The 23,666-nt window shown below is 44.0% G+C and overlaps 1 protein-coding gene across 1 annotated transcript in view; it reads right to left on the bottom strand.

Moving 5' to 3' along the window:
* The window catches only part of MCPH1 (microcephalin 1), a gene marked incomplete at its 5' end in the record, with an annotated part of 367,307 nt that overhangs the window by 37,738 nt on the left and 305,903 nt on the right, over nucleotides 1–23,666 (bottom strand). Inside the window, one exon of the mRNA XM_038771659.1 lies at nucleotides 21,783–22,020. Coding sequence (XP_038627587.1) covers nucleotides 21,783–22,020 — 238 coding nt within the window. The remainder of the gene's footprint in view (nucleotides 1–21,782; nucleotides 22,021–23,666) is intronic.

Here is a 23,666-nt window from a genome sequence, read left to right as displayed (position 1 = left end):
TCGAATGAAGGCTCACGAGCCTTAGCCATCTCTCAGAATCCAGTCAGGAGCCTCCTTTAAGCGCTTAGTACAGTGCTGTGCACACAGTAAGTGCTCAATAAATACGATTGAATGAATGAATGAATGGTAAAGGACTGAAAATGGTGGTGAAACTCAGTACACGCATCAGAGTTTTTCTTTTTACTCAAGGCCGTTGTCTGCCAGGGTAATAAATACATCAGCAGTTTCAGTTTCCCATCTTGGGCTAAGCCCTGATTGGAAAGAGCATCAGATTTACTGATCCTGCAGGGCCCGGCCCTCAAACACCCACCCTCTCAATCATCTCGGGAAAGGGAGGCTGCGGACTATACGATGTCTGGAAGGGCTGGGTTGTTTTGGAGATGGAGAGAGGGTTGGGAGAGCAATTCTTCTCAGCCAGCGGTCCCAAGCTACCCTGAAGTCCTACGCAGTACTGAAGCCAAAAATGCGAAGGTCAATCTTTTGGCATGGCAATCTAGCATGTTAAAGACAAACAGCCTAAATCTTCACAAGCTTGGTCTTTGGTTCACATAAAGTGAAAGCTCTTTTTAGGCTGAATTCCTAAGGAAAGAAAACCAAACCCATCTATGTAATTACTCGTGATGATCCTGTAGGCTAATTTCCATCAGGTTGGCAGAAGGCCCAAAGCTAGGTTATACTCAATGTCATAACATTTTTTTTTTTGCACAAAGAAGACAGACATAGCTCCCATCATAAAAATCCAAACTGTCAACAGTAAGAAAAACTTTCAGTATCTTCTACCTCTTCCAGTCAAATCCATCCTCTTTCTCAAAATCTGCATCCTACATGAATTCACAAGCTTTGTTCACCTTTTCTCCCCAGTCTTGATCTCCTTGCGACAAAAGCTTTTATCAGAGCAAATCTCACTCCTTCAATTGCATGGGATCAAATCTGCTAACATGATTGTTCTACAGAGCTGCAGTGTGGTAAGGAAAAAACTAGAGACTGAAGCTCTTTGTGGGCAGGGATCATGTCTATAAATTCATTCGTTCAGTCGTATTTATTGAGCGCTTACTGTGTGCAGTGCTCTCAACTCTGCTGGATTGCCCTTTCCTAAGCGCTTAGTAGGCTGCTCTGCACACACGATAAGTGTGTAATAAATATTACCTATTGATTGACTGGTACTACCTCTGGCTTTCTACTAGTAAGTTATTCATGGAATACCAAATCCAAATAACACACATTCAGGTGAATTTACCTATTGATTGACTGGTACTACCTCTGGCTTTCTACTAGTAAGTTATTCATGGAATACCAAATCCAAATAACACACATTCAGGTGATTTTAGCATCGGGATTTGTGCATAATTGGTTACGACTGATCTCGTCGGAGGTATCGATCCGAAATAATCATGTAGTACACAGCAACTTGCAATTTGTTAGAGGCATTTAGACAGATAAAAGTAGTAGCACGATTTGCCAATGAAAACAAAAGAGATAACGTTCTGGCCTGGGAAGCCAGGAAACTTCAGCACCATTCACGCACCTTGAGAAGTGGGCATGATGATGCCTGTTCCTCACCATTTATTCAGTCATATTTATTGAGCTTTTACTGTGTGCAGAGCACTATATTAAGTGCTTGGAAAGTATAATTCAGCAATAAATAGAGACAACCCCTGCCCACAGTGGGCTTACAGCCTAGAAGGGCCCAAAACAAGTAAACAGGCATCAATATAAATAAATGGAATTATAGATATAAATAGAATTATAGATTCTATAATAGAATATAGAATCTATTATAGCTATACATAGCAAAACAAGTAAACTGGCATTAATACAAATTAATAGAATTATGGATATTTACATATATATACAAGTGCTGTGGGGCACGGGGCGGGTGGGTAGAACAAAGATAGCAAGTTGGAGTGACACGGAGGGGAGGGTGAGCTGAGAAAAAGGTGGCTTAGTCTGGGAAGGCCTCTTGGAGGAGGTGAGCCTTCAGTAGGGCTCTGAAGTGGGGAAGAGTTTGGCGAATTTGAGGAGGGAGGGCATTCCAGGCCAGAGGTGGGATGTGGGCCAGGGGTCGATGGTGGGATAGGCGAGAACGAGGCCCAGTGAGAAGGTTAGTGGCAGAGCAGCGGAATGTGCGGGCTGGGATGGAGAAGGGGAGAAGGGAGGTGAGGTAAGGAGGGGTAAGATGACGGAGAGTTTTGAAGCCCAAAGTGAGGATACGAAGGTTGATAGGCAATAATAATAATAATAATAATGGCATTTATTAAGTGCTTACTATGTGCAAAGCACTGTTCTAAGCACTGGAGAGGTTACAAGGTGATCAGGTTGTCCCATGGGGGGCTCACAGTCTTCATCCCCATTTTACAGACAAGGGAACTGGGGCCTAGAGAAGTGAAGTGACTTACCCAAAGTCACACAGCTGACAATTGGCAGAGCCGGAATCTGAACCCATGACCTCTGACTCCAAAGCCCGGGCTCTTTCCACTGAGCCACGCTGCTTCTCCAGCAACCACAATATATCAACCACAGTATTTTTATTTTTAGGCTCTGAATATCCCTGTGCCTTCGGAAGCCCCAGATAGGCTCTCCACACCAACTACAAGTTATAGGACCGACGACTTTTATAAAACCAAGATCAAGCCCTGCATACTTCTTCAGGCATTCAGAATCTGTGTTGTGACAATCGACAGACCGATGAACTACCAGAATTCTTCTTGAAGTTTGTCATCATTATCGAGCCTCGAAAGCGATTCCTCGCGAATATTAGACCAAAGAGAACTTAACCATTGGTGAAAGAAGGGGATGTGGGGAGAAATGACAAGATTCTCTCTGACCACAGCTTAGTCCATTGCATTTGATTACACTGAACATCAACAAAATAGTTGAAGCTTTGAGGAGGGGAGTGACATGCCCAGAACGTTTCCGTGGAGAGATAATCCGGGCAGCAGAGTGAAGTAGAGACTGAAGTGGGGAGAGACAGGAGGATGGGAGATCAGAGAGGAGGCTGATGCAGTAATCCAGTCGGGATAGGATGAGAGATTGTACTAACGTGGTAGCGATTTGGATGGAGAGGGAAGGGCGGATCTTGGCGATGTTGCGGAGGTGAGACCGGCAAGTTTTGGTGACGGATTGGATGTGCGGGGTGAATGAGAGAGTGAAGTCGAGATGACACCAAGGTTGCGGGCTCACCAGCTCACAGGGTTGTTATGAGCCTAATCTTATTAAAGAAATATGAAACGGGCTTGGTGTGCCTTGAAAATAAAGGCTTTGGCATTACTTTTTACGGTATTTGCTAAGCGCTTACTATGCATCCAACACTGTTCAAAGCACTGGGGTAGCGACATGATAATCAGGTTGGACACAGTCCCCCATGGGGCACACAGGCAAGTAGGAGAGAGAACAGCTACTGAATCCTCATTTTATGGTTGAGGAAACTGAGGCACAGAGAAGAGAAGTAACTTGCCCAAAGTCACACGGATGGCGAGGTGAAGCTGGGATTAGAACCCAGGTCCTCTGGTTCCCAGGCCCATGCTTTATCCACTGGGCCATGTTGCTTCCATGACTTGGTGCTTATTTGTTGCAAAATGGATCCAGCTTCAAAACTCCAGAAGCCTGTTTTATAAAAATGTAACTGTGGCACATACATTTGTAAAAAAAAAAAACCCAAAACAGTTTGCTGTATGAACTACCTACTGAATGAATGAATTGATTGATTGATGAATGAATTACCTATTGATTGAATGAATGAACTACCTATTTCTTTCTGACCTGGGTCCGTATACCCGCATTAGAGAGGAATTAGAGAAGCAGCGTGGCTCAGTGGAAAGAGCACAGGCTTTGAAGTCAGAGGTCATGGGTTCAAATCCCAGCTCCGCCACTTGTCAGCTGTGTGACTTTGGGCAAGTCACTTAACTTCTCTGGGCCTCAGTTACCGCATCTGTAAAATGGGGATTAAGACTGTGAGCCCCCGTGGGACAGCCTGATCACCTTGTAACCTCCCCAGTGCTTAGAACAGTGCTTTGCACATAGTAAGCGCTTAATAAATGCCACTATTATTATTATTATTATTATTATTATGGGAACAAACACAATTTAGAGGCGGGTCAGACCTAATATTAATTAATCGTATTTATCATCATCAACAATGGTATTTATTGAGGACTTACTGTGAGCAGAGCACTGTACTAAGCACTTGGGGGAGTACAGTATAACAGAGTTGGTGGAGATGTTTCCTGCCCACAAGGAAATTAGTCTACACTCAGAAGGTCATGGGTTCTAATCCCAGCTCCAAAACGTTTCTGCTGTGTGACCTTGGGCAAGGCATTTCACTTCTCTGTGCCTCAGTTACCTCATCTGTAAAATGGGGATTAAGACTGTGTGCCCCACATGGGACAAGAGACTGTGACCAATCCGATATGCTTGTATCCATTCTAGCACTCATTACAGTGCCTGGCACATAGCCATTGCTTAACAAATACCATATGTAGTATTATTAAAGTCAATATAGCATTTGTTAAGAATTTACTATGTGCTAGGCACTGTACTAAGCACTGTGGTGGAGACAAGCAAATCGGGTTGACACAATCCTTGTTCCACGTGGGGCTCACGGTCTCAATCCTCAATTTACAGATGAGGTAACTGAGGCCCAGAGAAGTGAAGTGTCTTGCCCGAGGTCACACAGCAGACAAGGGGCAGAATCAGGATTAGAACCCATGCCCTTCTGTCTCCCAGGACTGTGCTTTATCCACTACTCCATGCTGCTTGGGAGAGTTGCTAGATATGTTCTCTGCAGACAAGGAAACTGAAGCCCAGAGAAGTTATGCCGTGCAGAAGGTCACACAGCTGGGAAGTGGTGGAGCTGGGATTAAGACTTCTAGACTGTGAGCCCGCTATTGGGTAGGGACCGTCTCTATATGTTACCAACTTGTACTTCCCAAGCGCTTAGTACAGTGCTCTGCACACAGTAAGCACTCAATAAATGCGATTGAATGAATGAATGAATGAAGACCCTGGTTCTTGGATTACTACGGCTGTCCTCTTTCCACTAAGCCCCAGTGCTTACATCACCACAAGCAGTTGAAGCCTATCTGCTGAAAAGGCTATTTTTTCTGCGGAACAAGTATCTCCTGAAGCAGGTTTCATGGCATTCAGTCACAATCCAGTTGATTAGTTTTTAAAGGATAAAGGAGGGAAACGATCATCATCATCATCATCATCATCAATCGTATTTATTGAGCGCTTACTATGTGCAGAACATTGTACTAAGCGCTTGGGAAGTACAAATTGGCAACATATAGAGACAGTCCCTACCCAACAGTGGGCTCACAGTCTAAAAGGGGGAGACAGAGAACAAAACCAAACATACTAACAAAATGAAACAAATAGAATAGATATGTACAAGTAAAATAAATAGGGTAATAAATATGTACGAACATATATACATGTACAAACATAAATAAACATATATACGATGAGGAAATATGGAAAGAGAAGAACCAGGGCTGAGTTTTGCCAGGCTAGTTTTTAGATGAGTGAGATACAGAAGCGGAATCCTGCGTTGAGCGAACGTTTTTGGCCTGGTCTGAGTAGAACCAATAACCATGGCAACGTGGATCCCATGGGATCTGGAGAAGGGTCCCGAGCCTGACCTCCGGGCTGGGTACCGTTGCCCAGTTGGCATTTACACCGCACGTTGTTCCTAAGGGATTTGGGGACTTAATGAACCAGCAGCCCTCGGGAACAATCACTCATCTGCAAACTTAGCTCACATGGGTGATGATGAACTTAACTGATGTCTATGGGTTCACTCGCCCTTGGAGCCCCTGACTGGAGAGGTACGGGATGCAGTACCATCCGGAATCCAGATGGTTTTTAGTTGGCTTGCATGGATTAAGTCTGAAGGCCCAGAGTCTGAAACTGGCTGGACTTTGTCTCTAGGGGAAAGGGCCAGCTCAGTGAGACTTCGGGCGCATAAGTCCGAAGGTCCAGAGCCTGAAACTGGCTGGACTTTGTGTCTAGGGGAAAGGGCCAGTTCAGTGAAACTTAGGACGGCATAAGTCTGAAGGTCCAGAGCCTGAAACTGGCTGGACTTTGTCTCTAGGGGAAAGGGCCAGCTCAGTGAGACTTAGGACGGCATAAGTCTGAAGGTCCAGAGCCTGAAACTGGCTGGACTTTGTCTCTAGGGGAAAGGGCCAGCTCAGTGAGACTTAGGATGGCATAAGTCTGAAGGCCCAGAGCCTGAAACTGGCTGGACTTTGTCTCTAGGGGAAAGGACCAGCTCAGTGAGACTTAGGGCGGCAAACTGAGGAGAAGGACTTAGGACTGTCTTTGCATTGGCATCTCGTTCTCTATTTTTAACCTTTAAAAGCCTGAGCATATTCCCTAGAGAGGGGCACTTAATTTCTCTCTCCCTTTTTCTCTCTACCTCTCTCTCTTTCCATGACAGGAGACAGTGTCATCGCTTTTTACTTTATTGGGTGGGAAACGGCAGCCAGAGAGTGATTTGTTGAGATGGCTGGGGTGGGTCAGGAAGACTGACCAGGGGAAGAGCTATTACTGCTGTGGTTTGCCATCTGGGCAAGGCCCTTTCTATGCCAGGCGGCTCCTTCTGGTCCCATGGAACCGCATGCCAGCCAGTCAGGGCAGCGGTGATGGAGTAAAGCTGCTCCACTTCAGCCACACATCCCCTCCCTTTCCCTCAGGGAAGAGGCCATGGGAGGGGCTTCACTGGAGGTCCTGGGAGGTGGAGGCTCCCTGCGACTGGTTCCCACCTGCCCGTAATGATGATGGTATTTGTTAAGCGCTTACTATGTGCAAAGCACTGTTCTAAGCGCTGGGGAGGTAACAAGGTAATCAGGTTGTCCCAAGGGGGGCTCACAGTTTTCACCCCCATTTTCCAGATGAGGTAACTGAGGCCCAGAGAAGTTAAGTGACTTGCCCAAAGTCACACAGCTGACCGCTGGTGGAGTCGGGATTCGAACCCGTGACCTCTGACTCCAAAGCCCGGGCTCTTTCCTCTGAGCCACGCTGCTTCCCGTAGCAAGCATCCTCTGGAAGAAGCTGCCGGGGACCACTGCCTGAAGGGGGGGGGAAACGCCTTCTGAGCAAGTTGGCTTTGGCCCCGTCTCCTACAGAACAGAATTGAGAACAAAATTCCAGCAACCAAGGAGCAGTGTGGTCTAGGGAAAAAGGCATGGGCCTCAGAAGCAGAGGACCAGGAGTCTCTGCCTGGCTTGCCTGCTGTGTGACCTAGGGCAAGTTAGAATTTCTCTGTGACTCGGTTTCCTCATCAGTGAAATGGGAATACAAGACACACTCTGCCCCGCTACTTAGACTGTGAGGCCCTAGGTGGAATACAGACTCTGCCCAAGCTGTTTATCTCATATTGACCTCAGTGTTTACTACAGTAACAGCTTAACAAATACTGCAATTAACCTAATGGAACTAGAGAACTGGGTAAGTGCGGATTCCCTCTCTGGCTCTGAGGCTTTCCCTGCTTCACCCCCTGTCATGCCTTCTTCGCTCGTTCTGTCTGTCCTCTCTTAGGACTTTTCTTCCTCTCAACATCTTCTTGGGCCCCTGAGCCCCAATTAAGACTACTAATAATTGTGGTATTTATTAAATGTTTACTCCGTGCCAGGAACTGTGCTAAGGGTAGAAACGATACAAGCATGGCCTAGGGAAGCAGCATGGCCTAGTGGAAAGAGCATGGGCTATGGAGTCAGAGGAACTGGGTTCTAATCCTGGCTCTGCCAACTGCTTGTTCTGTGACCTTGGGCAACTCAACTTCTTAACTTCTCTGTGCCTCAGTTTCCTCACCTGCAAAATGAGGTTTAAATACCATTTCTCCCTCTTACTTGGACTGAGACCCACTTGGGACAGGGACTGTGTCTGATAGTAATAATAATAATAATAATAGCATTTATTAAGTGCTTACTGTGTGCACAGCACTGTTCTAAGCACTGGGGAGGTTACAAGGTGATCAGGTTGTCCCATGGGGGGCTCACAGTCTTCATCCCCATTTTATAGATGAGGGAACTGAGGCCCAGAGAAGTGAAGTGACTTGCCCAAAGTCACACAGCAGGCAATTGGCAGAGCCGGCATTTGAACCCATGACCTCTGACTCCAAAGCCCGTGCTCTTTCCACTGAGCCACGCTGCTTCTCTAATCTAACTTGTATCTACCTAGCATTTAGAACAGTGCTTGACAAAAAGTAAATGCTTAACTAATAATATTAATAATGATAATATTAATAATAATCAGATCAGATACAGTTCCTATCCTACATGGGGCTCACAGTCAAAGGAGGAAGGAGAAACGGTATTTGATCTCTATTTTACAGATGAGGAAACTGAGGCACAGAGAAGTTCAGTGGCTTGACTGAGGTGACACAGCAGGCAATCAAACACACTTATTAAGGCAATCAATGGCACTTTTTTTTTGATGGCATTTGTTAAGCGCTTACTATGTGCAGAGCACTGTTCTAAGAGCTGGGGGGGGATACATGGTGATCAAATTGTCCCACGTGGGGCTCACAGTCTTAATCCCCATTTTACAGATGAGGTAACTGAGGCTCGGAGAAGTTAAGTGACCTGCCCAAGGTCACCCAGCAGACATGTGGCAGTCGGGATTCGAACCCATGACCTCTGACTCCAAAGCCCGTGCTCTTTCCACTGAGCCACACTGCCTCATTAAGCACTTACTGAGTGCTTAATGTGAGCAGACAGCCGTACTAAGTACTTTGGAGAGTACAATATAGTAACTGATAGATAAGATCCCTACTCTCTTGGAGTTTAATGTCTGTCTCCTCCACTAAACCCTGAGTTTTTCATGGGCAGGAAAACGGGTCTCCCAACTCTGTTACGTCAAATGCTTCGTACAGTGCTCTGCACAGAGTAAGTGCTAAATAAATATGACTGTGTGATCGATTGACAGTCCGAGAGCCTGGATTAGAATCCAGGCCTCCTGACTTCTGGTTCTGTACTCTTCTAGGCCATGTTGCTTCTCAGAAATTTATTTATTTTACTTGTACATATCCTATCTATTTTATTTTGTTAATATGTTTTGTTTTGTTGTCTGTCTCCCCCTTCTAGACTGTGAGCCCGCTGTTGGGTAGGGACCGCCTGTGTTGCCAGCTTGTACTTCCCAAACGCTTAGGACAGTGCTCTGCACACAGTAAGCGCTCAATAAATACGATTGAATGAATGAATGAATGAACTCTAGACATGAGCTCGTTGTGGGTGGAAAATGGGTCTGTTTATTGCTATATTGTACTTTCCCAAGGATTTAGTACAGCGCTTTGCACACTGTAAGTGTTCAATAAATACGATTAAATGAATTGAACTCTCTCCCCACTCATCATCATTCTTCTTTCCTCTCCTAGCCTGTTTCTCTTCCCTCACCACTCATTGTGAGTGTCATCAGTGGGGTGGGTGTGTTTGTGTGTGTTCTTGTAAGTGGTGAGCAGGGGTGTGTGTGTGTATGTATCCAGGGATCTGTGTGTGCATCTGAGTCGATATCTGCTATATCCCACCCGCTAATGTGAGACATAACAGATATGTCATTTTGTCTTAGGAAGCCAACTAAGAAAAGGAACAACATGAAAAACTCCAGGAAATGATAAATAACATGCAAGTGGGACTTGTTAAAACGTCTCCATGACTAAAGCCAAATAGCTCACAGCCCAAATAGTCTCTCTCTCAGATCCACTATCTTGGAAGGGTACAAAAAGTCAGTATATCCCAGTCTGAAAGTCACAGAATCGTAATAATGAACTCCAGGTCCTTTCGCCTCAGTCCTAATGTTTTAAAAACCAACTGGAGTTTTATCAGACCCAGAGATGCTGCCTCACAAGGCCAGGGAGCTGGGAATCTATGCATCCAATAATACAAATACTTTTTGCTCTCATCAGTCAATCAAGAGCACTGTTCTAAGCGCTTCAATCTGTTCAATCTTCTAAGCACTTCCCAAGTGCTAAATACAGTGCTCTATGAGTACCCCTGATTGATTGATTGATATAGTATACGCTGCATAAGTACCGGTATCATTACTATCGTTAATTATTGTATTTGTTTCTCTCTCTTTTCTTTGGTTCTGGCTGCGGCTGCTGCTGCTCCACTTCTTGCTGTGCTCCCTGGAGATTTGCTCCATTTAGGAGACAAAAGAAGCATCTCAGGAGAGTAAGTCTCCACATCATCAATCGTATTTATTGAGCGCTTACTATGTGCAGAGCACTGTACTCCACAGTCTTTACAGTACAGTCTCATGACTGTAGGCTTGTCTCTAGACTGCAAGCTTGTGGGCAGGGAATGTGTCTACTAATTCTGTTGAATTGTATTCTCCCAAATGCTTAGGGCAGTGCTCTGTACCTAGTAAGGGCTTAATAAATGCCATTTATTTTATTTGCTAAGCACTTACTATGTGCCACGCATTGTACCAAGCGCTGGGGTGATACAAACTAATCGGGTTGGACGCAGTCCACGGGGCACACAGTTTAATCCCCTGTTAAGGTAACAGAGGCACAAGAAGTAAAGTGACTTGTCCAAGGTCACACAGCAGACAAATGGCAGAGCCAGGAGTTGAACTCACGTCCCCTCACATTCAGGTCCATCCTCTTTCCATTAGGCCATGCTGTTTCTCAGTAAAAAATTGATTGATTGACGGGTAAGATTGAGAAGCAGCGTGGCTCAGTGGAAAGAGCACAAATTTGGGAGTCAGAGGTCATGGGTTCTAATCCCAGCTCCGCCACATGTCTGCTGTGTGACCTTGGGCAAGTCACTTCACTTCTCTGAGTCTCAGTTACCTCATCTGTAAAATGGGGATTAAGACTGTGAGCCCCACGAGGGACAACCTGATCACCTTGTATCCCCCCAGTGCTTAGAACAGTGCTTTGCACATAGTAAGCACTTAACAAATCAATCTATCATATTTATTGAGAGCTTACTGTGTGCAGAGCACTGTACTAAGCGCTTGGGAAGTACAAGTTGGCAACATATAGAGACAGTCCCTACCCAACAGTGGGCTCACAGACTAAAAGGGGGAAATGCCATTATTATCATTATTGTTATTATTATTATTATTATTATTGTTAAGAGCTACATCTCCTGCATCCACTGTCAGGGACTGTGTCCAACCCAATTATCTCATATCTACCCCAGAACTTAGAACAGTGCCTGGCACATAGCAAGCGCTTAACAAATACCATAACTATTATTATTATTGGAAAATCTGCTAGTTCTTTAGTCAATGGTCACTCGCCCGTCTTTCCCACCTCTCAACCAGAAATGCATACTCCATTATTACTATCATATTTGTTAACCACTTACTGTGGGTCAAGCAGTGGGATAAAAACAAATTAAGCAGGTTGGATACAGTCTCTGTACCACTCCTTCTAAGACTTATCGACTGCGTCGCCTAAGTCGATCTTGTTGGGTGGGCAAAGAAGCAGGGACAGACAGGGATGGAGGGAATGGAGAAACACACACAAAACTCTGAAGAAGCCTCAGGGGTCTTTGTCCCTTCTAGACTGTGAGCCCATTGTTGGGTAGGGACCGTCTCTACTGACTTGTACTTCCCAAGCACTTAGTACAGTGCTCTGCACACAGTAAGCGCTCAATAAATACGATTGATGATGAATGTACACTGGTTAAAAACGTCCTAACCATGGGACAAAAATGTCTCCGAGAACCACTTGCTTCTGACGCTTGGAGTGAGACCAAGGAAGGAGGGTCCTTGGCCCAGAACTTAGCCCTTGGGCCTGTGGGGAAGTGGTTCCACTATTGATCACTGATAGGAGAGGAAAGGTCTTTGTTCTGACAGCGATCTCTTTTCTAAAAACATCTAGATGGGGAAACAATATCTGAAAAGGCTGACCAAAAGCCAGGGCTGCTGAAACAGAAGAATACAATTATAAAGAAATCACGACGAGGTTACACATTTTTGGCAAGACTTTTTGAGAATCCTTGCATTACTTTCCCACAGTTGTTTAAGATCCAAGAATGGCTTATCATTTGAAAATGGCCCCGATCGTAAAGAGCCATGTTGAACCTGGCCATGCTATGTAGTGAGACCCAACTAGGCATCTGCAACTATTGGCATATGGGCTACAGTGTAAAATATATGAAATTGTATAAAATGTGTAAAATTTTTCATCTGCAAAATGGGGATTAAGATTGTGAGCCCCCCGAGGGACAATCTGATCATCTTGTAACCTCCCCAGCGCTTACAGCAGTGCTTTGCACATAGTAAGTGCTTAATAAATGCCATCATTATTATTATTATTATTATTATTATTATTACAGTGCACATGGAGAAGCATCATGGCCTAGTGGAAAGAGCACAGGCCTGAGAGTCAGACGACCCCGGTTCTAATCCTGGCTCTTCTCCTTGCCTGCTGTGTGAGCGGGGGCAAATTACTTAACCTCTCTATCCCTCGGTTACCTCAACTGCAAAATGAGGATTCAATCAATCAATCAATCAATTGTATTTATTGAGCGCTTACTGTGTGCAGAGCACTGTACTAAGCGCTTGGGATTCAATAACTGTTCTCCCTCCTACTTAGACTGTGAACCTCAAGGAGAACAGGGGCTGTGTCCAACCAGATTAACTTCTATCTACCCCAGTGCTTAAAACAGTTCTCGACACACAGTGCATGTTTAATAGAACAGTGCTGAATATCCATATTGACACTTCACACCTATCCTCATTTTTCTTTCTCGAGGCAAAACCATGAAGAAGAGAGCTCTCCTGTATCCCTCTCTCCTATCCTCCTGTGTACCAGGGCTAGTGCTTGGCACATAGTAAGCACTTAACAAATACTATTCTTATTACAGGGTAAAAAATGACCAAGAAAGCTGTCGCCTGCTACGTCAACTAAATTCATTTCCATTTTGTATCCTGGACACGCCTGTGCTGGAGTTTTAACAGTACTTCATTAAAATTGAAGTAGCTAGGATTTTACTGTCTGGAAGATACAAGAATTTCAAGAACATTTGGTGGCTTCAGAGGCTAGCAAAGTACTTTGTAATGAATCACGCTATGAAAATGTTATGGAAATTGAGAAGAAAAGGAAAAATTCTAAAGCAAAATCTTAACAGGACTGAGTGCCTACCTCCAAATTAAGTTCTGAATAGGTTTAGAAGTGACCCGCTCATTTTGCAGGCAGAGTTTTCCCATTGGTAGCATCTTTTTTTCCTCCTTCTCTCTTGAAACAAATGCCATTATTATAAATATCACAATAATAATAACAGTGATACCCATTGTTGGCAGGGAAAGTTTCTGTTATATTGCTATATCATACTTTCCCAAGTGCTTAATACAGTGCTCTGCACACAGTAAGTGCTCAATAAATACGAATGACTGACTGAATGACTCTACTACTACTACTGAGAAGCAGTGTGGCCCAGTGGAAAGAGCCCGGGCTTTGGAGTCAGAGGTCATGGGTTCAAATCCCGGCTCCACCACTTGTCAGCTGTGTGACTTTAGGCAAGTCACTTAACTTCTTTAGGCCTCAGTTCCCTCATCTGTAAAATGGGGATTAAGACTGTGAACCCCACATGGGACCCACCTGATCACCTTGTAACCTCCCCAGCGCTTAGAACAGTGCTTTGCACATAGTAAGGGCTTAATAAATGCATCATTATTATTATTATTACTACTACAACAGTGCTTGGCACATAGTAAGCACTTAACAAATACCATAATAATTATTATTATTACTACTACTGCTCATTCAATCATATTTACTAAGTGCTTACTGTGTGCAGAGCACTGTAATAAGTGCTTGGGCGAGTACAGTATAACAATAAACAGATACGTTCCCCTCCCACAGCAAGATGCTGCTAAAACTACTACTACTACTACTACTACTACTACTACTACTACTACTACTACTACTATTACTACTACTAATACCCCAGTACCCCAGTCTGAGTCAAATACTGGAGCAGACACACAATAATCTGGACAGACGCAGTCCCTGTCCCTCCAGGGGCTCCTCTAGGACCCTTCATCCCCTGTCTGTCCCTGCTTCTTTGCCCCCCCCAACAAGATCTACTTAGGTGACCCAGGAGATAATAATAATAATAATAATAATAATAATAATAATAATAATAATGGCATTTGTTAAGCGCTTACTATGTGCAAAGCACTGTTCTAAGCACTGGGAGGAATACAAGGTGATCAGTTTGTCCCACGTGGGGCTCACAGTCTTCATCCCCATTTTACAGATGAGGGAACTGAGGCTCCAAGAAGTTAAGTGACTTGCCCAAGGTCACACAGCAGACATGTGGGGGAGCTGGGATTCGAACCCATAACCTCTGATTACAAAGCCCAGGCTCTTTCCACTGAGTAAGACTTAGAATGAGTGGTACAGAGACTGTATCCAACCTGCTTAATTTGTTTTTATCCCACTGCTTGACCCACAATAAGTGGTTGACAAATATAATAATAATGGAGCGTGCATTCCTGGTTGAGAGGTGGGAAAGATGGGTGAGTGACCACTGACTAAAGAGCTAGCAGATTTGCCAATAATCATAATAATAGTTATGGCATTTGTTAAGCGCTTACTATGTGCCAGGCACCGTTCTAAGCTCTGGGGTAGGTACGAGACAATTGGGTTGGACAGTCCCTGTCCCAAACAGGGCTCATGGTCTCAATCCCCATTTTGCAGATGAGGTAACTGAGGCATAGAGAAGTGTAGTGACTTGCCCAAGGATATATGGCAGACAAGTGGCAGAGCCGGGATTAGAACCCTGATCTTCCGACTCGTAGGCCCGGGTGCTATCCACTAGGCTTCTCTAGCTGCTGCTTCTCCAGCCTTCCTTGGGTCTCCCTGTTGGATTCACATAGAGTGTGAGCACCTGGATGGCAGGGATCGTGCTTGCCAACCCTTTTATATTCATTCATTCATTCAATAGTATTTATTGAGCGCTTACTGTGTGCAGAGCATTGTACTAAGCGCTTGGGAAGTACAAGTTGGCAACATATAGAGACGGTCCCCACCCAACAACGGGCTCACAGTTTAGAAAGGGGAGACAGACAACAAAACAAAACATGTAGACAGGTGTCAAGTTAGAACAAGTAGAATTAAAGCTAAATGCACATCATTAACAAAATAAATAGAATAGTAAATATGTACAAGTAAAACAGAGTGATAAATCTGTCCAAACATATATACAGGTGCTGTGGGGAGGGGAAGGAGGTAGGGTGGGGGGGATGGGGAGGAGGAGAGGAAAAAGGGGGCTCAGCCCGTACACAGTGCTCTGCACACGGTAAGCACTTAATAAATGCTATTTATTGACTGATTGACTGAAAACCCAGGTTTTAACTTTCCCGGCTAACTGGGCACTGTAATTCAATGCCATTCAATGAGAAGCAGTGCGGTCTAGTGGATAGAGCACGGGCCTGGGACTCAGAAGAATGTGGATTTTAATACTGGCTCTGCCGCTTATCCGCTGTGTGACCTTGGGCAAGTCACGTCACTTCTCTATGCCTCAGTTACCTCAGCTGTAAAATGGGGATTAAGACCGTGAGCCCTATGTGGAAGGGGGACTATGTCCAACTGATTAACTTGCACTTACTCCAGGGCTTAGTTCAGTGGCTGGTACAGAGAAAGTACTTAGCATATACCAAAAAAAGGACAACTTGTACTTCCCAAGCGCTTAGTACAGTGCTCTGCACACAGTAAGCACTCAATAAATATGATTGATGATGATGATGACAAATGCCATCTTGGGGTGCCCATCTCTGCCTGGCTGTGGGCAGAATCTGGGCCTGCTGGCGCTATGCCCAGGGCACCGATAGGACTCTTGGGACTCTTGGAGAAGCCAAGAGAAGCCCGGGACTGATTGTTCCCTGTAAAAACTTGTACTTCCCAAGCGCTTAGTACAGTGCTCTGCACACAGCACTCAATAAATACGATTGAATGAATGAATGAATGAAAAGCCCTCATGGCTGGGCATGTGTCTATCAACTCTCCCAAGTGCTCAGTGCGGTGTTCTCCACACAGTAAGCACTCAATAAATAAATACCCTTGATTGATGATGATGATGACCAGATCCTGGAAATACTTAGCTCTGTTTTCTCTTTCACAGCAAGAAGAATTTTTGCGATCCGAAGACTAGTTTGATCAGAATTTATAGACCAGTCTCACCTAAGTCCCCTCTCAGGTTCACACCTGGATAGTTTCCAGTACTTTATCAGAGTTGGCTGTGGGAGGGAGAGTCAAGCAGAGGCATATACCCATCTTACCTCCTTCCCTTCCCCACAGCACCTGTATATATGTATATATGGTTGTACATATTTATTACTCTATTTATATATTTATTTTACTTGTACATTTCTATCCTATTTATTTTATTTTGTTGGTATGTTTGGTTCTGTTCTCTGTCTCCCCCTTTTAGACTGTGAGCCCACTGTTGGGTAGGAACTGTCTCTATGTGTTGCCAATTTGTACTTCCCAAGCGCTTAGTACAGTGCTCTGCACATAGTAAGCGCTCAATAAATACGATTGATTGATTGATTGATATACCCATTCCATTCCTAGCTTGGCCAGTGGCTAACGAGTGGAAGACAATCTGCTACAAGTCGAAACTCACCCGTGTTGGGCAGCAGCAGCCAAGTTTATTGCACAGAAGAAGGCAATGGTAAAAACATTTCTGTATTTTTACCCAGAAAACTCCATGGATCCACTACCAGAATGATTGCAGATGGAGGTGGGGTGTTCTGGGAGAGATGTGTCCATGGAGGCACTATGGGTCACAAACAACTCGACAGCATAAGACAAAACTCACCTAAGTACAGCACATTTCATGGAAAAATATATTGCAGCCCTTCATAAGAATAACGAGCAAAATCCTGTCTGAACACTGATAAATCGTATGTAGATCCTTCTCTATGTATTAATTCCACTCAGCAGTAGATTCCAAACGGACAAACAAACAAAAAGAAAACCTGTGAAATGAGAAAGGCTTAACCTTTAAACAGCGAGGGTAAAATAAATATCGGTTTGGATTCTGAGGATTCCCGGAGAATCGGTAGAACTAACCTTACATGAGTGATACATATATTTTCAAAACACTCAATATCAGGGAGTTGCCAAGAGCACGGACGGTACAATGAATGGGGTCCCAGAAACAAAATGAGAATTATGAGAAAGGATGAGAAGCTGCCTTTTAAAGAGCACTAAGAAGCAACAGTAAGACTGTTCTCCGTTCCAACAGTGAGGACACTCCCTTGAATTTTAAAAATCACAGAACAAGAAACCAATTAAAACTAACTAAACAAATAGCTGAATTTAATGTGACCTGTAAACAAAACTATAAAAGAAACAGGAAGAGACCATTGTAATTATCCAGTCTGGAAATAATAAGAATTCAGATCAAGATTTTGGCCCTCGGCACAGAAAGAAAATTCCAAACTTTTTAAAGATTGGTTGTTGACACGGAGAGTTGATACCATTCAAATGCAAATGGTAAATACCATTAGTAAATACCATATTTTTAAAAGGAAATTTCAAATGCTGTACAGCTTTTACCACTATGATGAACCACTTGGCTACTCAATTGTAAAATGCAAACCTGTTTAGAAAATATCTGGAAAGAAAGTTTGGAAGATGACTTTCTTTAAGTACCTCTCACAGTCTTTAGGTGAACTATTTTGAGTGACTGACATTTAGGAAACAGCGAACAGCTAACCGAAAGCTTTAAAATAGCTGACTGGCTTTTTTTAAAAGGGGGATTTTTGCCATTATCTACAGAAAATCAACAAAGTGAAAATCTCATTAATGATTCTAAGACTAGGTATTTCAATAATGGGTATTTTCCAGACAAATTCAGTAACTCAGTAAGCGCTCAATAAATACCATGGCTTGATGTTACTTGCTGTAAAACGACGGGAATATGCTGTGTCTTTTAAATCATGATGAGGTTCTCTCTCAGCTGACCAACGGGGATTGAGGGAGGTGGTCCTAGCCCAGCCCAAGCAGTGGAAGAGTGTTTGCAGTGGCTGAAGCATCTTGAATGTTTGTGGATTTGCTTCTTCGACCTCTTCTTTCTCCATCCCCTTCCGACCGTTTTTCCCTCGCCTTTTTCTCTTTCCCTCTGTCTATTCCTCCATCGCTCTTTCTTCCTGCCTTTTCTTCTTGTTCAATGCTTCTCTGTCTTCTTTTTCTCTGTCTTTAACTCCTTCTCTCTAGTCATTTTTCCCTCCTGACCTTCTGTCTTTATCTCCTTCTTTCCTGCCTCTGTGTTCTGCCCTTGAAGTCCTTCCCCCAGTTTTACTTTGAGCTGGCAAAAATCTTACTCTGTACATCAGACTTAATGTGGATGGAGGCAGAGTACGCTAAGCAGATCCTCAAATCCTGGGAGGAAGGTTGTGGGCAGGGACTATGCCTACCAACTCTGTTGTATTGTACTCTTCCAAAGGCTTAGTACAATAAGCGCACAGTAAATCGCACAGTAAATCGCACAGTAAATCGTTCAATAATTACAATTGATTGATTCAATAATTACAATTGCACAGTAAAGCGCACAGTAAATCATTCAATAATTACAATTGATTGATTGATTGGACACCCCTTCCAGCATGGTGTAGTGAGTGGGCAGAGCACAGGCTGGGGAGTAGAAGGACCTGGGTTTCAATTCTGGCACCACCACCTGTCTGCTGTGTGACCTTGGGCTGGTCGATTCACTTCTCTGGGCCTCCGCTACCTCATCTGTAAAACGGGGATTAAGATTGTGAGCCCAATGTGGGATAGAGATTCTCTCCAATTCGATTTTCTTACTATGTGGCAAACACTGTGCTATGCGCAGGGTAAAGTATGATGAGATCAGCAGTAGTTCCTGTCCCACATAAGGCTCACAATCTAGCAGGGAGGGTAAATGGGTATTGAATCTCGTTTTATAGATGAAAAAATGGAAACTTAAAGAAGTTAAGTGACTTACCCATGGCCACAAAGCAGGCAAGTGGCCGAGCTAGGTTTAGTCAGATTTGGGAAATAGAAAGTAACTCACAAAACTGAGAGTACGGCCTGTTCTCCGAATAACTCTAAACCAACAGCCTGGGCTGACACCCCTGGGATTTAGAACGGCAGAAATGCTTCTGATTGACAGACCTGGAGGATAATGGAATTTGCAAGGCACTTAATCTGACTGGGCCTGATTATTAATAAAAAGGGAGAATCTTTGTTAAATGGCTGTTCATCTACTGGACTGTGCTGAAATAGATGAACCCTGGCATTGAAATGCCAGGGGAATTCTTCAATAACAAAGATTCAGCCAGCGAATTGGATCTCTGTGGCTGGGTGTTCCCTGTGACCCTATGTGAAATACAGGCTGGCGAACGAGAAGGGGAAGCAGTTACAGTAGGGATTTGAATATCGGCGTAATTTGGATTTGGTTCTAGCTTTCCTCTCATTTTCTCCTCCAGTATTTTGGAATGAAACTCATTTGAGTGTTTCAGTTCTGCATATTTGGGGATGTATTGCGAGACTATGGATTTCTCTCAGGCCCCTCTCCCATTTATCCCGAGAAACACTCTGGGCATGTCACTCCCCTCCTCAAAAATCTCCAGTGGTTGCCTGCCAACCTACGAATCAAGCAAAAACCCTTCACTCTCGGCTTCAAGGCTGTCCATCACCTCGTCCCCTCCTACCTCACCTCCCTTCTGTCCTTCTCCAGCCCAGCCCACACCCTCCGCTCCTCTGCCGCTAACCTCCTCACTGGGCCTCGTTCTCACCTGTCCCTCAGTAGATCCCTGGCCTACGTCCTCCCCCTGGCCTGGAACGCCCTCCCTCCACACATCCACCAAACTAGCTCTCTTCCTCCCTTCAAAGCCTTACTGAGAGCTCACCTCCTCCAGGAGGCCTTCCCAATCTAAGCCCCCTTTTCCTCTCCTTCTCCCCATCCCCCCCCAGCCCTACCTCCTTCCCCTCCCCACAGAATATGTATATATTTGTACAGGTTTATTACTCTATTTATTTTATTTGTACATATTTACTACTCTATTTTGTTAGTGATGTTCATATAGCTATAATTCTATTTATTCTGATGGTTTTGACACCTGTCTACATGTTTGGTTTTGTTGTCTGCCTCCCCCTCCTAGACTGTGAACCCATATTGGGTAGCGACCATCTCCATATGCTGCCAACCTGTACTTCCCAAGCGCTTAGGACAGTGCTCTGCACACAGTAAGCGCTCAATAAATATGACAATGAATGAATGAATGAATTAGCTCACACTGCAGCTCTTTCGGTTCATCACGGGGAGCCTGTAGATAGTGGGAATTTGATATTCACCCCACCCCTCAGCCTCTTCGAACATATATGAATCAACATATATAAATAAATATGATTGAATGAATGAGCATTTATAGATTAACTTTATAATTTACTTACATTCATATCTGTCTCCCGCTCTAAACTGTAAGCTCGTTGTGGGCAGGGAATGTGTGTACCAACTCTGTTGTACTCTACTCTCCTACATGCTTAGTACAGTGCCTGCATACAGTAAGCAACCAGTAAATACCATTGATGATGATGACCATTAATGAGAGATCTTTAAAGCGTTTTAAGCTTTTTAAACTAAGCATCATTTTGATGTTCCATATCCATTTTCTCCTCAGAAACCAATACGTGGGAAGCAGTGTGGCTTAGTGGAAAGAGCACAGGCCTAGGAGTTGGAGGACCTAAGTTCTAATCCTGACCTTGCTACTTGCCTGCAGGGCAAGTCACCTAACTTTTCTGTGCCTCAGCTTCCTCATCTGTAAAATGGGGATTCGGTACATGTTCTCCCCTCCTACTTAGACTGTGGGACACGGACTGTGTCCAACCTGCACAACTTGGAACAACTCCAGCACTTAGTGCGGTGCTTGGCACATAGTAAGCACATTATTATTATTATCACTACTACTACTAGTAATACAAACAACAATAAATCACTGTTAATGTGGAATATGCTCGTAGTTTTCCGTGACGCTTGTAATTTGCACATACTAATAATAGTAATAGCAGTAAGAATTACAGTAATTATTATGGGCAAATTATGGGCATCACTGAAACCTGAGCCCACTATTGGGTAGGGACCGTCTCTATATGTTGCCAACTTGTACTTCCCAAGCGCTTAGTACAGTGCTCTGCACACAGTAAGTGCTCAATAAATATGATTGATTGATTGATTGATTGGGAAAACTGAAAACTTTTCCCAGACTGAGCCCCCTTTTTCCTCTCCTCCTCCGCATCCTCCCACCCTACCTCCTTCCCCTCCCCACAGCACCTGCATATATGTTTGTACAGATCTATTACTCTATTTATTTTACTTGTACATATTTACTATTCTATTTGTTTTGTTAATGATGCACATCTAGCTTCAATTCTATTTGTTCTGACGATTTGGACACCTGTCTACATGTTTTGTTTTGTTGTCTGTCTCCCCCTTGTAGACTGCTGAACCCGTTGTTGGGACCGCCTCTATATGTTGCCAACTTGTACTTCCCAAGCACTTAGTACAGTGGTCTGCACACAGTAAGCGCTCAATAAATACAATTGAATGAATGAAAACTCTGTGAGCAAATCCTCCTGATCTCAATGTAGAATCTGAGACATGGTTTACTCCAGATCCAGAGAAGAGCCCTAATGGGTATTTAGAAGTGTAAGACTCTTCCAAGTTCTCATTTTTAGAACAGTAAGAACCTTCTCCATTCTTGCACACAGAACAGAAAGCACTTTCTCTGTTCTTCTCAAGGCATCGTCTTTAGACAGGGTCCCCTTCCTTTCCACTTAGAATTCACCAACTTACCTAAGATCCATTTTTCAGACAAATACTTGATTTGAGGTTGCTTCTTTCCTTTGTAGCTTCCGATACAGAGGCTTGCTTGGCGGAGAATCTTGGTCACTCTCCCTCCACACAGTTCCACCAGTTCTACCAGCTTATGCCAAGGTGGGTCACTGGTTGTAGTGATATACATTACTGGGTGACTTGAAAAAAGGCTTTGGTGGTAATCTCCTCCTGCCAAGTGGCGTTCCAGACGGCAGATCTGATGAAGAAAATGAAAAAATTAAAATACAACAATCAAAATGGTTTCATTTTCTGGTAAATTCAAGTCAGCCATGAAGCTAGTTTCTCTTTCCAATTGAATGCCAAGGTTTCACATCCTGAGGGCCATGAGGGAGTTAGGCAGAAGAACCTAATCTCTATTTGTTAATTTTGGTGGAAATTTAGGCTCAAACATGAAGCACAGAATCATCGGTGTGCAGGCCTTGCTGCCTCCGGTCAGGTTTCAAAATGAAACCTGGGCGAACAATGAACTGGAGGGAAGTGAGGAAGATGAAGTCCACTGAACCTCTAGATTATGTGAAAACTTGATTTTCATGTACTGTAAAGGAGAACCTGATTGGTTTAGGGTCATTCCTGGATTAGCGTGCTTTGCTGAAAATTCAACTTCATGGCTTCAAAGAGACAGTCCAAGTAATAATAATAATTGGCATTTGTTAAGCGCTTACTTTGTGCAAAGCACTGTTCTAAGCGCCAGGGAGGATACAGGGTATTCAGGTTGTCCCATGTGGGGCTCACAGTCTTCATCCCCATTTTACAGATGAGGTAACTGAGGCTCAGAGAAGTTAAGTGATTTGCCTAAGATCACACAGCAGACATGTGGCAGAGCCGGGTAACACTATGCCACATATGTTTACAAGCAGAAGGTGGAAAAGAGGTTTGGTGAAAAAGAAAAAAGCAAGTTAGACAAAAATTCATTAGAGGTCTAAAGTCCAAGACAGGAGGTGGGTAACCAAATGCCGTTGCAAGGAATCAAGGTGCGAGCCAAAACTTGGAAATATGGAGGACGAGCCACGAAGTGAGACACACTGTAGCTTGTGAGTTTTCAGGCCATGGGTTGGTGTGGAAGAACAGAGAGAAATGTGAGGCTTTAAAGGGAAAATTTTACAAAATCAAAATTCATCGGTCTGGTCAACCCTGCATAAGTTTTTTTTTTTCATAATTGCAATTTACAGTGGAAACAGCCACTTGCTCTGAATCTGCGAAAGAGAAGCCCAAATTTCACCTTCAGCCCAATGTTTGCTTGGCCGTTCTGGAGAGACAAAGAAAACGGTTTGGAAGCTTCTCTTCTCTTTCTTGGCGAGGGGCTGGGGGGCTCCTCACACAGGGTCTCCTCCCCCATATAGTTCTCAACCTTGTTAATGCTGTTATGGAATGCTTAATGTACAGAACACACTCGCTAAGTCCTGAGATGGATGCAAGGCAGTCAGATGGGACACAGTTCCTTTCCCACAATCAATAGATCGATTGTGTTTATTTAGCATTTTTCCTGTGTGCAAAGTACTGAACTGAGTTCTTGGGAGCACAGCAAGTGCTCGATAACTATGACTGATTGATTGATTAGGTACTGAAACACATTTTACAGATGAGGAAACTGTGGCGTACAGAATTCAGGTGACTTGTCCAAGGTCACACAGCAGACAAGTGGCGGAGTTGAGATTGGAACAGTCTTCTGATTTACAGGCCCGTGTTCTTTCCTCCAACTGGGATGCTTCCCATCATCAGTGGTGTTAACTGAGCACTTACTGGGTATTAGTGCTTTTGTCTGTATGTATTAAGATGCTTATAATGCTTTCCCAGTGATTCAAAATATCTGTGAGCTAGTTAAAGGCCATTGACTGTGAGCCC

Source organism: Tachyglossus aculeatus, chromosome X1 (assembly GCF_015852505.1).
Source record: "Tachyglossus aculeatus isolate mTacAcu1 chromosome X1, mTacAcu1.pri, whole genome shotgun sequence".
NCBI classification, from domain to species: Eukaryota; Metazoa; Chordata; class Mammalia; order Monotremata; family Tachyglossidae; genus Tachyglossus; species Tachyglossus aculeatus.
Note: the sequence above shows the minus strand (reverse complement) of the source record. Positions and strands in the feature narration are given on the sequence as shown.